This window comes from Podarcis filfolensis (assembly GCF_964270895.1).
Source record: "Podarcis filfolensis genome assembly, chromosome: 5".
Classification (NCBI taxonomy): domain Eukaryota; kingdom Metazoa; phylum Chordata; class Lepidosauria; order Squamata; family Lacertidae; genus Podarcis; species Podarcis filfolensis.
Genome location: NC_139608.1, coordinates 53,634,368 through 53,650,334, shown reverse-complemented (window position 1 = coordinate 53,650,334; position 15,967 = coordinate 53,634,368). Strand labels below are relative to the sequence as shown.

The following is a 15,967-nucleotide window of genomic DNA, read 5'->3' as shown; positions in this document are numbered from 1 at the left end:
GAAGGCAGAATAAATGCTGATCTGGTCCTTATTCTTCCATTAAGTGTTTAGGTTGGCAAGTGTTATTATTGGCTATAGTTGCTTAAATGGCTCAACCTTAAGCTTCTAGTTTTCTTTTCCCTCTGGTGTGGTAGTGGCAGGTGCCTATAGCAGTCAAAGACTTTCATGTAAGTGATTGGTGTACCAGCATTTCTGTCCAGAAACAAAAGGAGGAAGGCACATGTTCTCTCAGGTTTCGTGTGTGAAAAATTAATATAAGAATATTTTTTAATGTGTAAGAGCAAGCTATTTCTCATTCTGCACCTTGTCAGCATGCACTTCCACATGCTAGTGAGCCCTGGATTTAGGCTAGGAGAGGAGTTTGGGAGAGACAATTTTGTTAAATTGCAGCAAATCTAGCATTTTGCACACTGACTTCTGGTTACGAGTCCAAAGTGGGTGGCCACCCTCCAGATGTTGCTGGACTCTCAAGTCCCAACAACATTTAGAGGGCCACTTGTTGCACATCCCTGTATTAGCAGTCAGCTGTTGAAAGCTGGGGCTCTGAAAAGGGACATTCCAGTGCAAGCGCGGCTGTTTCCTACCCAGAAAGCAAGAGGCACGTGCTTTGAGGTGGGGAGAGAGCGCTCCTGTTTAGCAGGCGATGGTGCTCCTAGAGCCGCATCCTCGGGGGCTGAAGCTCATTATTTGAGGTGGGTGGAACAGGTGAAGGGCAAGGGAGGGGGAGAAGCTTGCCAAAACGATCGCAAGGTGGAGCAGGTGGCTCAAGGTGCTCCGATCACCCCTCCTCTGCCAACGAGGCATCGTAGCGCAAGCAGGGACCGGCTGGGCATCATGGACTCCGTCGTGGCCTACGAAGGGACGAGAGAGGGCTACCGGTGCGGCTACTGTCACTCTGCCGGGGGGAAAGCAAGCCACGGTAAGAGCAGGGGGTGGAAGAATAACTTCAGGAAGGCCCTAACTGAGGCGGGGGGCGGGGCGGGGAAGGTAGGCGCCGATGTGCCTGCAGAGGAAATCCCCGACTACGTAGCAACGGCTGCCAGCAGCACACCTGTCGCGGGTGCATTTTTCTCTCCGCCGCTGTTACTTAACGCCCTTCCCTCAGCAAAGATGGCGGAACTGGCACGCCCTGTCCGTCGCTTTTATGGAGCCCCCCCGCCGGTCGCCCTGCTCTCCGCCTGGGAATACAGTAAATGGCGGCGTTCGTGTCGAGACTTTTCTTGTCCCCGCTGCTGCCGGCCGCCTTCCTCCCGAGAACCAGGGAGTGCCGCGCAGCCCTTGCATTTGCTCCCCCCCACCCCTTGTTAGTAGCCTCCCAGCCGAGGAGCAGCAGTAGCACAAGTGAAAACTCGAGATAGGGCAAGGGCTCCTTCGTCCTTCCAACTTTGAAACAAACCTTCAAGGCTCTTGGCTCCAAAAAAAGTTGTTTTTGGACAGAGCTTCGGAGCTTTTGAATGGGGAAACGTAGTTGGGCGAGGAGGAAAGTAAGAGAAATTAAGCCCGCGAAAAGGAGGCGTTTAGAGCTCTAGTCTAGCCTAATACCCGTTTGCTCAGAAGTAAGGCTCTTGCAAATGGGTAAACCCCACTGAGCACACCGTTTAGTCCCGCACAAACAGTGGGATTTACACCAAAATAAACTTGTGCGAAAGTGAAGCTCGGCTGAGCTCAGTGCGACTTGCTTCTGATGAACCTGCATAGTTGTTTTGTCGTCTATGAGTTTCGTGCGACGTTTTAAAATGTCAGAAAGCCGTAAAAAATTGGAAACCTGAGCACTCTAGTCCTCCCTCCTCAGTATGGCGGCAGTCTCTGCTTAAAAGTGAGTCCTGCTGAGTGGGTAGAGAGGGTTGCAGCTTCAGTAATGTTTATCCTACAGTACTAACATAATTTAAAGCAGTAGTTTGCTCATAATCAGATTCTATGAGGACAGGGAAAAATTGGCTAGGCAATTAGACAAAACGGAAGGGAAGGGTATACTTGGCCCCGGAGCTCTGGAGCAGATGTAATTACTTTAATAGTTTATATGTTACTTCCCCAATGCCTGGAGTGACTTCAAGTGGAAATAAAGCTGTCGTCCTATGTTTCTTTACCTGGGGAATCTCATTCTACACAGTGGGATTGATACCCAAATAAACAAGCACAGTGTGCAAGATGTATGCACAAAAGCTACACAACTGTCAGAACTGAGAATTCACTGGCTGCATTAGCGACACAGTATCGAGCTATTTCTGGGGAAATTTACAATGCCTTCCAAAGGCTGCATAGCAGGCAGCAAAGTGAACAAAACAGGTGAATGATTCTCCATCTGTTTCATCATTTCATCTCCATCTGTTGAATTTCTGTTTGCCACGATGGTTTTAAAGAAGAAAAAAACCCAAAACCGTGCCAGAAAAAGAAACGATATCTATGTCTAAAGGGTTTTTTTTAAGGCAGAGGATACGATAAACTTAAACCCGCTGCAACTAATAAGAAACCTGTCCCTTTACGACGCAGTATTTACCTTTGATGCCTCTTTTTTTTTTTTTTTTGGCCCCGCACATGGAAGCTGCGAAGCTGTGCGATGGGCTCCCGGAAGTCGCGACAGAAAGCGAGGGAGACTGGAGCCCTCTCCCTGCTCCACCCAAACTTTTGCCCTTTGCTAAGATGGCGGCCGCCGGCGCTGCTGCCGCTGCTTCCCGGGGCCCCTGAAGGGTTTGTGGCACCCTAAGCCGGCCGGCAAAGATGGCGGCGGCGGGGGGGAGTAGTTCCCCAAGTATCGTGGAGTACCTGGGCGGAGACGACGGCTACCGCTGCGGCTACTGCAAGAGCGACACCGGCAACCTCTCCCACGGTTAGGGTCCCGAGGGCGGGGAGAAGCAGCAGAGGAAGGGAGGGCGCTGCGCGCGTGTCTCCCTTTCCTTAAAACTACCTTTTAAAGAAATAAGAGCAGAGCGCCAGATGCATGGAAAGTGCGCATGGGCTGAGCTGGGCCTTGGCTCTGGGGGGTCCGAAATGATTCACTTTCCTTGCAGACCCTTGGAAGTCTAGGCGGGTTGGTGTTCACCTAAGTTCCTGCCACCTCCCAGCTATGGTGAAGAAGCGAGGCGGGGTGGGGGGCTGAATGAAACCCACAAGCCCACTTTCTGGGTACCCCACTTCCTTCTAGGGCAGTAGCTGAGGGGCTGCCACAAGGAGATAAGGTAAGGGGGTGGGCTACCCCTTTCAGGCCTCCCTTGAAAAGCCAGGGACTGCTGTGCAATCTGGAGGATTGCAGCAGGGATTGGGAAGGGACACACACACACACACACACACACACCTGCATCCAAAATCCAAACGTGTTAATGGTATAAAGCAGTGGTTCCCAACCTTTTTTCTTTTTCTGCTATGCCCCACCTAAGCATCTCTAAAATCCTGATTCTGCCCCCCCCCCCGACATATAATTCTTATTATAAAAAAAGTGAACTCTTCATGTGGAGGAAGCCTAAAAGGCTTGGTCTAATGCATTCTCAAATTGCCCCCCTTAAAAATCAAATTGCCCCCCACGTAGGGAATGTGCCCCACGTAGGGAACCATGGGTGTAAACTTTCATGAACTCAGCCTTCTTCATAAAAATGGTTGGTAGTTAGTTACTGTTAGCAGTAGCTTTCCACAGGAACTGGCTTTGTTCCCATTATTCATGTCTTGTTTGATGTGTGTTTCAGGCATGTGGGCTCATTCACTGACTGTCCAAGATTACCAAGATCTTATTGACAGAGGTTGGCGAAGGTAAGAGATGCCATCTGAGCACTTTTGGTGTAACTGAATCCAGTGTTTCAATATTAAAGAGCATATTGTGGAATTCAAACTGCCACATTTTATTGTAAAAATATGTAAGATCATAAACTTCACATTGTACCATGAGGAAACTGAAAGGGAAAGTGTTTTCAAGTCATGCTAGCAAAGTGCTGCCCTGCTTGTGCTTCTTCAGTCTTAGCTTCTCACTCCTCCTCACAGAAAATATATGGCAGTGTCTATTTCTATTGGGGAAAGAGTGTAGACTCTTAACTCTTCAGTGCACTTATCCCTAGTTAACCTGGTTTGGAGGATCTACTTAACTTTTGTGCCTATGTGGCCTTCAGCTCAGGCATAGTAAGCTTATGTTCCTCCAGATATTGCTACACTCAAACCCCCACCGTCCTTGGTCATTGGCCATGTTGGCTGGGAGTTAGACTACATCCTCAAGCATCTAGAGGTCAGCAGGTTTTAGTGGCAATGAAGGAAGAAGTGGGGCATTTGCTATGGAGAGAGACTTGAGAAGGCAAGGAGACAGTGCATAATTCTGCAGCCCCTTTACGGTCTCTTTCATCATAAGCATAAACTTCAGTTTGGCCCTTCGAGAGCTCCCGTGACATGAGTGAGTTCATTTCATTTCCTGCTCTTTTTCTGTTTTGTTGCAATATCTAAACCAACTGTAACTTGTATACTATCAGAAAAGTTCTCCATTTGTGAATAGGGGACAACTTGACTTCCTTCTAAGAGAAGTCTTTTATTAGGACCAGTAGCCCATTTGAAGTGCTCCATTTAAAACTAAGCGTCACCTAAAGTGATCATTATTCTGGTAGATCTTGGTGCAAGAAATTGACTAGCAATACCTTCTTGAAAAGAGGGGCTCTAGACTTGAGTGGACCTTTTCAGAAGAGCTGGGGCCCATGTTCCATCTGGCCTATGTGGAGATTCCCACCTTTAGTAGATATATGTCTAGTACTTCTCAGCAGAAGACTTCCAGGTGTGGGCAGCCTATTCTTCTGAGTCCCATAAGGCCAGCAGTCATAGTACAATAACTCCAGAATGCCGCTGCATTGCACATCACCAAGAGATGAGCTAATTGTTGTGGATGGTTATGATCATGTGCCTCGGAGAGCATTTGGAAAGTGGGGTATACATTTCTTAAATAAATATGTAGCAACAGTTTAAATACAGTGGTCTCAGACTGGTTTGCGCATAATGCCAAACGCTGGTTTAGTGCATTGTTCTTTAACAAGACTACAATTCCCATAATCCCTGACCATTGACCATGCTGAGTGGGAATCGTAAGCATAGATTAGCATTATGTGTGACCCAGGAATCGTGATTTAAACAAATAAGTTATTTAAACCTTATAATTCATGGCTATTCTAAGAACTAAACATACATTTTAAACAGTTTTTTTTAACTTATAGGAGTGGGAAATACATTTACAAGCCTATTATGAATCGTACATGTTGTCCTCAATATACAATAAGGTAAGGCAATACTTCTGTATATTTTCTTGAATGTCGACATATAGACAGATTCAGATATCTTCTTAATGTGAATATTAATGGGAAATGGTGACTCGTGATGTCATTAAGCTATGAAGCAGGTTGCTGTGAGGGTAAACAGTTTATTATGAGCAAGTAGGTTGGAACCCTGTGCATAAAATGCTTTTAGTTGTACTTGTACTGTTGTAAAGAACCTTGCTGAAAAGAGATGTAAAAATATCAGAGTAATTTGTACATTGCAAGACTTTGAAACTGTGTGTTCTGCTGGGCTTTAATTCCATGTAACTTCTCAGCCCATTTTAATGTTAATGTTGTCATAATTCCAAACATCCACAGAGATATCGAAAGAGCATCACTAGCCACTAATTAATGTGGTATTGTTAACAAAGCCTAAACTGTTCCATGGAACCTAGACTACATGACTAATTGATAACATACGTATCAAATTTTTGTTTAATATACTATACTATTTGGCGGATACCTTGACTATATTCCCTTTTTCTTTTTTTAGATGCCGGGCCTTACATTTCCAGCCTTCCAAATCACATAAGAAGGTTCTAAAGAAGATGTTGAAATTCTTAATGAAGGGGGAAATCCCTGTAGTAGACAGTGAAGGTAATAAACGGTCTTTTAAACATTACTTACTGTTGTGGTTTTGTGCAGTTGAAATTGTTGTGCAATTAAATTTCTTTTTTACTTAGATCAATAGGTCAATGGCATGTAAATTATATAGAGCTGTAGCTGTCCTTTAAATTTTAATTATTAGTGTTATATAGTGGTTTTTTATCAGTTGACCTTTCTCTTTTGCTCATGGTTTGTCCTAATTTTTTCCCTATTTACAGTGGAGCCTATGGATTCTCACACCAAAGATACTGATGGCTGCAGTTTTTTCTTAAAAGACGAACCAGGCAGCTGTCAGGCTGAACTAAAACCCCTCAATCCTGATCATTTGGAGAAGGTGGAGAGTGGGGAAGGAGAAATAACTGCAAAGAAAGCAGACTCAGAGCATATTGAATTGTCTCATGAGAAAGTTAATGCCAATTCTGGGGAGTCGTTGGAGTCAGCTAAAGTCAGTCCCGCAGTTCCCAAACCAGGTAACTAATCTTTAATATAAGAAGATGGCAAGACAGCTTTGCACCTTCTTTTTTTCCCTTCCCTGTTTGTCTTGTGCAATTTCCAGAAATTGCAAATGGTTCAGAATTCAGCGGCCAGGTTGCTCACTGGATCAAGACAGCCTGAGTATATAACACCAATCCTGTGCTGACTGCACTGGCTTAACAGTTAGTTTCTGGGCCCAATTCAAAGTCCTACTTTTGACCTATAAAGCTTTATGTGGCTCAGGACCCCAGTACTTCAAGGGCTGCCTCTCCCCATATGAGCAGACCAGGACACTGCAATCATCATCTGAGGCCCTTCTTCATGTGCCCACAGGAAGTCTGGAGGCTGGTGACATGAGAACAGGACTTTTCTGTCATGGCTCCCTGCTTGTGGAAGGCTCTCTCTAGGGTAGCTCACTTGGCACCATTATTACCTGTCTTCAGGTGCCCATCAAAATCATTTTTCCTTCAACCAGGAATTAATTAATTTATCAGTAGCCTCTTTTAGTGGGTGGGGTGTTTTAATCCTGCATTTTAAAAATATGAATGTGTTCTAGATTTTTCAGTTTTGTTTCGTGCTGGTTCTAATGTACGTGCAGAAACCACCTTCTTGACTGTTGGCCCCGCTTTGAGTTACTTTTGCAAAAAAACGGGAGGGGGGGGAAGACTAATGAGTGGCTTACAAATACAGTATTATAACTTTATACACGAATAGGAAATTATTTGTGCTCCTTAACCTTACAAGTGATGAGTACAAGTGTTTTGGGCAAGGCAGACATATACAGTGGTACCTTGGTTCTCAAACTTAATCTGTTCCAGAAGTCCATTCCAAAACCAAAGTGTTCCAATACCAAGGCACACTTTCCCATAGAAAGTAATGCTGTACTATAAAATAAAGAAGACACTATTGTAGGTGATAAAAATTAAAATTATTATTTTTTCCTTACCTGCACTGATGATAGTCATTGTTTGGATGGGGCGCTTTTACCCATTTCCGCAGTCACGCAATCAATCAATCAATCAATCAGTAGCTAAACTGGGTTCCACACAGTCACAAAAACGAATTAACTGAAAAAGCCTCAAAAACAAAAGCACAAAATAAATAGCAAAAACAAAAGCGCCAAACTTAATCCATTCTGGAAGTCCGTTTGACTTCTGAAATGTTTGAAAACCAAGCCGCAGCTTCTGATTGGTGCAGACGCCCTGGAAACAATAGCCGACAGCCGCACTGGCCATACGGCTTCCAAAAAATGTTTGAAAACTGGAACACTTACTTTCGGCGTTTATGAACCAAGGCTTTTGAGTACCAAGGCGTTTAAGAACCAAGGTACCACTGTACTAAAAAACAAGCAGTACATACATTTTGAGTAGACAGTAGTTGGAACAGATAAGCAAGGAAGAGGGAGGGAGGGAGGAGAGAAGGCCATTGCTATGCCATATGAGTTACCTAGGCAGAATAGCTGTTGTTTAGGAATGTTTAAAGTGTAAATAGTGCTGTGCCTTTTACCCAGCTGGCCACTTTCCTCTCTGGCAAAGGGGGCATCATGTGGCATCACATTCTGGTGCTAAATAAATGCCTGTTAATTGATCTGACTGGTGTTTGGTATTGATTGGAGCATCCAGGCAAACCCACAGGGATACTGGGGATCACCCTGGTATTTTCCCCAATACAAGCACAATAATAAAATGTAGCTGGCGCGTTAGAAGAGGATTACATTTTTGCTTATGGTATTAATTGCCTTTCTTCCAGTCGTCATAAAAGTATACACATGAACGAATGTAGCTGTTCTACAGCACACACTTTCCCCACTGAGTATGTACGCATTGCCTTTCTAGGGAAAGGAGCTGACTTGAGTAAGCCACCCTGCCGTAAAGCAAAGGAACTAAGGAAGGAACATAAATTGCAGAAGACCCTTCAGAACCAGACACAAAATCCTTCGCTGCAAACTGAGGCTCAGGTTTTGCTTGGCCAGCGCTCAAAAGCTAAAACCAATCAGCCCAAATCAATTGAAGACTTCATTTTTGCCTCCTTACCTACTGAACCTGTGCACCAGTTAGAGGTACTGAGATACTTACTTTGATTGACGTGATACATAGAGCCATCATGTCATTCTTGTACTGCTGCTTATGTTGAAGGTATTTGATTAGTCAGATGTGAAAAATGTTCTACTTTTAATTGTAAAAATTGGTTGCATTATAACATGCCATGGTGTCAATTACTGGCATTTGAAAAGTCCTGTGATATTTTCAGTTTAGCCTTAGAAGACGTTGTGTGTATGTTAGTGTGTGCAAAACTTAAGTGGATGTGTTCTTTGTAGAAACACAAGAGGGTGCTGTGGTTCCATCCGAATGAATAGCGTAGTACATTTCCAGAACAAAAATCACATTAGTGGAACTGTAATTAGATATTAACGTTATATAAAATTAGTCCCCTAATTTGAAGTAAAAATTAGAAATGACAAATAGCTAGATTTTTACATTACTGAAGAAGATGCTGTTTCACAAAATATTTTTATCAATTTGCACTACCAGACTCCTGGCTATAATTTGTGCATTTCTGGGAATTTTTTAGGACCTATTTTCCTCCAGATATGCATATGATGGCATATGAGTCTATTACCTATTCACTCCGTGAGAAGAATTTCTTAACCAGTTTTGGGCAATGTGCTGAAACTTACATACAAGGTAGCTGACAAAGAATTACTTTATCCTCTTGGCCACTTCCCTGGGCACCAAACAGCTCCTTGGAGAGCAGCGCTTGGTCCCTAGGAAACTAGGTCTTGCTCCTGTGAACCAGTCTTTCCAAGCAGCCCCTTTATCTCCTTCAAAATTGGTGGAGTGGGCAGAGGGGATGCCTGTCACCACTGTTCAGCTGGATTTTCTGTCTCAGGGGTTGAGGCTGCAAACCTCTAGATCAGTGGCTCTCACCTGGTGGGCCACAGAGTTCGTCACTGGCTACTGGATATTAAGAGCCACTTCCCAAAGCCTGGCAAGTAAGGGAGAGGGGCTCCCACCTGCTGTTGCTGGTTGCAGCCCTTCCCCACAGCAAGGGGCCTCATGCAGGTAGAAAGTAGTCAAGCAACAGAAGGAGGTGATGGTGCATGGTGGCAGGGCTTTTTTCAGCTGGGAACGTTTGCTCTAGAGCAAGCATCCCCAGACTCGGCCCTCCAGATGTTTTGGGACTACAACTCCCGTCATCCCTAGCTAACAGGACCAGTGGTCAGGGATGATGGGAATTGTAGTCCCAAAACATCTGGAGGGCCGAGTTTGGGGGTGCCTGCTCTAGATGGTCAAAAGCACACCCTGGCTGAGTATAGTTCCCTCCCTTCTGGGCACTTAAATTGCCTCATCCCTGATTCTGTCCCTGATCTTATATTTTTCCATCTTGTAACTTTTCCTTTGTCACCCTCCTGTCAAAAGCCATTTGCATGTCATGTGCTTGCCTCCTGTGTTTTGACCCACCCTTGCTTCTGTTTTAGCTTGTCTCTGACCCTGGAAGGACATTTGACTTTGGCTCCTTGATTACTGCCTAGCATTAACATGACCTCTGACTCCATTTGCTCTGTTCATTTGCGATTGCCACGCCAGGTCAGATTCTGTTCAGTGTAGCACCTAGCCATGACAGGGTATTTGCTTGGTCTCTTGCAAAACATGATTCATAGCCAAGATGTAAGGGAAATAGTTTTTTTCTTAATGAGAATTGGATCAAAAATTTGATACATTAGCCTTAGCAGAGAAAATAGTGAGCTTGAGGCATGCGTTGGCCCAGGTCATGTATCACATTAAACTATGGCTTAAAACAAACTATGGTTTGATGTGAGTGAGTAACTTGCTGGTGCATGTTGCTGAAAAGTTTTTTTGCAGTGCTTCTTCCCCATTCTTGCCTTACTACAGGTAAAACAAGTCAGGGTCTGGTTTGTCATGTTGTCCAAATGCAATCTATGATTTGTTCCCCTCCAAACCATGAGTGGCAACCAGTATTTGTTCTTGGCTTACTTCTCATGCCTTGTTCTGGCATGTTTGTTTATTTTTTCTTAGGAAAAATGGGTATAGTTCCACTAATAGCACATTTTAAAGCATACATTTATGTGTGCTAAGTCTGTTTTCCATTCGATAATGCTGATATTCTGGGGTACTGTGGCATATAGTGAAAGAGGAGGCTGAGACAGTAATCCTAAACACCCTTACTAAGAACTAAGTCCCATTGAACTCCTTGAGACTTCTGAGTTAAACATGCTTAGGATTGAACTGCTAGTATAGTATGTGTTAACATGAAGTTGTTCTAATAGGATTTAAGGGAGATTAAAATTATTCAGTTGTGTTAAAAGAAATCTCATCAGTGTTCTTGTCCTAGCATCTCAAAATAGTGCATAGGTGATGGTAGGTAGCCAACAGCAAAGACTGATAGGAAAATTGCAGGAAGAAAAATGACCTCCTGCAATTTAAGGGTGGATGTGAACTTGAGTAGCAACTTGTTTTTGTTCTTACAACATGTATAGAATATATGTATTTATGTTTGAATAATCCTTATTATACAACTGCATGATTCACTCAAAATTGATTTTGTATTAGACTTTGTAAACTATTGAGTAAAGTGCACGGTGTTTACAGAACAATGACTGGAAACTAAACTTAAACGGTTACATGGAAAATAATCTTTTCATTTCTAAAAATAAAAAATAGGCATAGTGGAGCATAAAGTAACATTGGCCTCGAGGGGGAAATGGTTGTTTAAAAGTATTGTTGATTTCATTGTGTAAATGTTGATTTAACCATAGTTAGTTTCTAACTGTTTGTATTCTCCCCAGCTTTTGAATGGCTATTATTCCAATAATGAATATCTTTCTTTGGAAGGTGAGGCTGGTGCAATCATCTCCACCAAGTTCCCTGTTCAAAGCCACCTTTCAGGAGTCTTACCAGGTCTATAAACGTTACCAGATGGTTATTCACAAGGACCCACCTGATAAACCAACCGCCAGCCAGGTCAGACACAAGCATGTTGCTTTGGTCTATTCTGAGACATTTGGAAGCTGTTCCTTTAAAATAATTAATAACCATAGAAACTTCAAAAAAATGAAAAAAAATATGAATTAAACAAAACTTAAATCCTGGAAGTACAAGGAGGTTTTGCATATCTCATGAGTGCCACAAATAATTAAAGACATTTTCAAGCAAAAGGAGAAGCAATAATGGGGTTTGCTTTGACATTGGAGATGGTGCATAAAGAGGAACAGGCGAACTAGTGAAATACACTTTAAATTCCCCAAACAGTAGGGTAGCTAGATTTTCAGAGTTTTTCGTGTCTCTATAATGGGCAATCCTACAGGGCTTGTGTTTCACAAATATTTGTGAAAAAAAGCTTTGTGGGCTTTTTAAAAAAAAAATCAAGTGGTGTATAAATTTTATGAAATAAATAAAAATTAGGGCACAGTTAACCTTGGGTTGAATTTATGCTGAGGTCCTATCCATAAAGTATGTTGCATATTGGATGGGGAAGGAGAACAAAGTTTTGGAAGAGTGTGTGTGTAGGATGAAATGGTTTCCTTACACCTGTTCAACTCTTTGACTTACTCTTTGCTTTTTACTTTCCATCTTCATTCTCTTCTGCCCCTAACATACCAACCTTTGCAAGGTACTGTGAAATTCTGAAAAGGCCCATAGTTTCATTCAGGCAAGAAGACATGCGGTATCTAGGACATGGCTACTCTTCAATCAGTACCCATTATTTCTTTTGCTTCAATGTGTTGTTGATGCCACCTGTCCATACTGCAGTTTGCTCTCATACCCTCATCTATCCTTTGGCAATTCCTTTTCCTTAATGTAGGCTTTTTCTTCTCTCTCCTGACAATTCCCAACTCACTTTGTTCATGCTGTTCTGTCTGCTTTCTTTGGCAAAATATCTGAATTCAGCAATGGAAATAAGTCACAAATAGTGGTCATTTGTGTGTGTGTGTGGTGGTGGTGGAATGGTTTTAGAAAGCGTTAGTGTTTCCTGATAAGCATCAGTTGGATAAAGGCACCCTTCTCCATTCAAAATGTACAGTGGTACCTCCGGATGCGAATGGGATCCGTTCCGGAGCCCCGTTCGCATCCTGAACAGAACGTAAGGCGCGACAGCGCGTCTGTGCATGTGCGTCATGTTTCGCCGCGTCCGCACATTCGCGTGTCGTCATTTTGACCGTCTGCGCATGAACGAATGGCGAAAGCCGGAAGTAACGCGCTCCGTTACTTCCGGGTTGCTGCAGAACGCAAACCGAAAGCACTCAACCTGAAGTGTATTTATCCCGAGGTATGACTGTACTTTGTGTAATCATTGATAAACAGACTTGGGTCCTGACTTGGCTGCTGCTGGAGGGTGTATCCTCTGAGTGGAGCTCCACTGGGGATATTCCTGCTGGCAGAAGGTGTGTGGGGAGGCAACATTAACCAATTCCCCCTTGTGGTGCCTGAAAAACTGTTCTGGAGGACTGGTAGGATCCTCTGGAACAGCGGGGGCACGGAATAGAGAGAATCTGCTGGATCAGTAATCATCTCTGGACAGAAGGAGCCCTTCTGTTTGTGGAAAGCTAAATTTGGATTCCAGCCTATGTGAATTGTGGTGGGCAGCGTCTGCTATAGTGATGGATTGTGGAAGATGGTAGGGAATTTAGTTTGCAGAGTAGATCATACTTTATGGATAATTCCTTTGGGATTATGTGTATTCAGAACTGGCCTTTATGTTGGCTGTGATTGACCAAACAGAGTGAGGAAGTCCAGAGGTGCAAAAACCTAGATGCCTAGTCACTAGTGCCTAAAAATGTAATCTAGTGACAAGAATGTGGATTAATGTAGAAGTCAGGAAGCAGGTTTCTCCTGTATGACTTCCATTTGGGTGGAAGGGAGGCTGAGTACCCCAGTGAAGGCCAGAACTTCAAAGATACATTCTATACATTGCTTCATATTGTGCAGCTCTGTTGGGGTATTAGTTCTGCCATTTACAATGCATGATTAAGATATTTGGAGTGGTGGGAAAGGTTTTTGGATGAGAATTGTGTATAGCCCTCAGGTTTACAAACTCTAATTGAGAACTTCTGATAATCTAGAACTATTCTCACTAGACCGGTAATGAGTAAACCTTAACTACAGAGCCAGTTCACTTGAAGCATTGACCAGGCCTTTGGTTTAACATCACTGCTTTGCCTGAACTGAGAGTACACTCTAGAAAATATATGACAACTCCAGGATGCAGTGAAATACTGGTTGTAGGTGGCAAGCTTGCCTTCCATTATTGATCTTATTGAGAAATCTTAGAATTCACCTCCTTCTAGAACATGAGACAGTCAAATCCTTCTTGACTTACCTGGAATTTTGATTACGTTATCTATTTTGCATGGAGAGATAATTGGCATAGAATATTAAGTGGCTCTGAGTATTACTGTTTTCAGCTGGTATGCAAACGAGCTCTTCCTGTTCCTGGAGTGCAGAACCAGCCTAGCACTTAGAATGCCACCATTGCTTCAAATCTTAGTAATACATTTCTGCGGTTGCTGGGCTTCCTTGTATGTCTCCTAGGAAGAGGCTTTGAAATGGATTTGAGGAGATAGCATACTAGCCTTACCTTCAGAAGCATTTGGACAAATGCCAACATTTGTACCTTTGTTTTCCCTTGCTCTGAAGGTGAGGTTAGTACCTGTTTCTTTAGAGGACCCGCAGTTCAAATCATCTTTCACCCAGTCTGCTGCTTTATTTGCCAAGTATCAGATGGCCATACACAAGGACTCTCCTTTTGAATGTAACGAGTATCAGGTACAGTTAACTGCATGCACCTTTTTGTCCTTATTATCATTGGTGGTGTGAATAACAGGATATTGAATTGACTTTCCATCAGATCTGTGAATGTGGTGGGGGAATTCGGATTTGGATGTGCCTTCTATCAGTAGTGTTCTTATGTACTCAGTATTTTATCTGTGTCCTGAATCGGTTGGAATAAGCTTGCTACTGTTCTCCTAATCCAGTTATTTGGAAGTAAATCTCAGTATCACCAATGGGATTTGCTCTGAAATAAGTATGCTCAGCCCAGGTATAGTGCAGGTGTAATATTTCCTGTTCTGTCATGGTGTACCCTTCTGGTTTGCATGCTTCTCCCCCTTCTTCAATCTCTTTAGTTCATGTGCTCAATTTCTCCCCCATCTTCTTCTCTTTGGCTTGAATTCCTTCATATCCCTTTCCATGACTAACCATGGTTAACATTACACCTGAATTGCAGTTAACACTAGCCATGGTTAGCTTTAAACCAGAGTTTGAAGTGGGTTTAAAACTGTGGTTTAATGACTAACGTTAATGTCATTTCAGATGGAATGCTAGCCATGTATAGTACTGAAAGTGGTAGGGGAAGGGATTTGAGTGGAAGAGGAGAGGAAGGGGTCAGATTGGAGCGTGCAAGTCAAAAAAAACACTAGAGATCAGTCAGTGTTATGTTAGTAACAGACATAAGATTTAGAAAACTAAACTCATGGCTAAAACGAAAAGCCTCCTGTTTTCCAGACATTTGAAACTAAATTTTATGATCGATTTAGGATTGACAACAATTGGAATTAGCAGTACAAGAAATCTGGGCCATTTCAACATCACAGCTTAATGGAAGGTTTAAAGTTTTATAGAAACTATATAGCCAGGTGTCATAACGTCTGTGTGTATGTGTTTTGTTTTTTGAAAGCTTAACATCAGTTATGGCTACAGTTCAAAATACATTTACTGCAGTCTCTAATCTCTTGTTTTTGCCACTCTTTTTGATTCTATACATTGCGTCATTTTCTTGTATTGCTGTAATATTGAAAATTAACTTGCTTGCAGTCTGAATCTTGAAGAATTTAAGTGTAGAATGTTGGGCATATTGCAAGTGTTTAAAGGTCAGCAGTTGCCCATTTTTGATGTAACAGTAAACCATGGTTTAGCTCTATGTGCGGAGCCGATGCTAGCTTGTACTCAAGTATTCCGACAGGAGACAATTGAAACTTTCCACTTCCAGTATTAAGTCAGTCTCTTATTTCACTACTTACCTGGCCAACATCGGTTACTAGGAATTCCATGCAGGCAAGTGCATGGAATTCCCTCCAGGTGACCAAGAAGGCTGGTAAAGGATGAAAAGAGCACTCTGTTTATCCTTTGCCAGCCCCATGTGCTTCATGTCTACTGCTGCTTCTTTTTACCAGGATTGGATTTGTTGAAACAAGCCAGGATCAAAATGTGAGTTTTGATCCTGGCATATTAATAAGAAGCTGCGGGGATGGACTAAGCCAGGCATATGTAATCAGTGTAACCCCTTGCCCATGGAGCTCTTTTGCTGATAAAATCAAACCTCCTCCCTTCTCTTCCTACACCAGTAGGACACCACAGTTGTCATGTTCAGTTTGGACTGAGATCAAAGGAAATCTTGGTTTCAGTAAAACCTGTATGAATTAGGTGTGATTGGAGACTTACTGAGTGAGTCAATTTTAAATGGTGCCTGTTGGATATATGGAATTACTTCATATAAAGCTATTTTATTTGCTCAGTTTTCTCATATATATATCTATATCTTTGTTTTAATGCTGGATTTTTAATCTGTTTTTCTGTTTATTGTCTTGTTTTATGATT

General features: G+C 42.8%; 1 protein-coding gene across 6 annotated transcripts in view; it reads left to right on the top strand.

Annotated features, from left to right (window-relative positions):
* Positions 1-574: 574 nt before the first annotated feature.
* Positions 575-15,967, top strand: part of ATE1 (arginyltransferase 1) — a 69,698-nt gene continuing 54,305 nt past the window's right edge. For 2 of the 6 annotated variants that reach the window (XR_014548919.1, XM_083616972.1), the window contains exons 1-8: positions 2,565-2,827; positions 3,678-3,741; positions 5,175-5,237; positions 5,767-5,870; positions 6,098-6,349; positions 8,189-8,412; positions 11,207-11,335; positions 14,009-14,137. Coding sequence is in view for 5 of the 6 variants with exons in the window: in XM_083616972.1 (XP_083473098.1) it covers positions 2,719-2,827; positions 3,678-3,741; positions 5,175-5,237; positions 5,767-5,870; positions 6,098-6,349; positions 8,189-8,412; positions 11,207-11,335; positions 14,009-14,137 (1,074 nt within the window). In the remaining variant the exon portion in view is untranslated. Of the gene's footprint in view, positions 920-2,564; positions 2,828-3,677; positions 3,742-5,174; positions 5,238-5,766; positions 5,871-6,097; positions 6,350-8,188; positions 8,413-11,206; positions 11,336-14,008; positions 14,138-15,967 lie in introns of those variants that run through there. The other 4 variants (XM_083616976.1, XM_083616975.1, XM_083616973.1 and 1 more) reach the window with 4 other exon arrangements.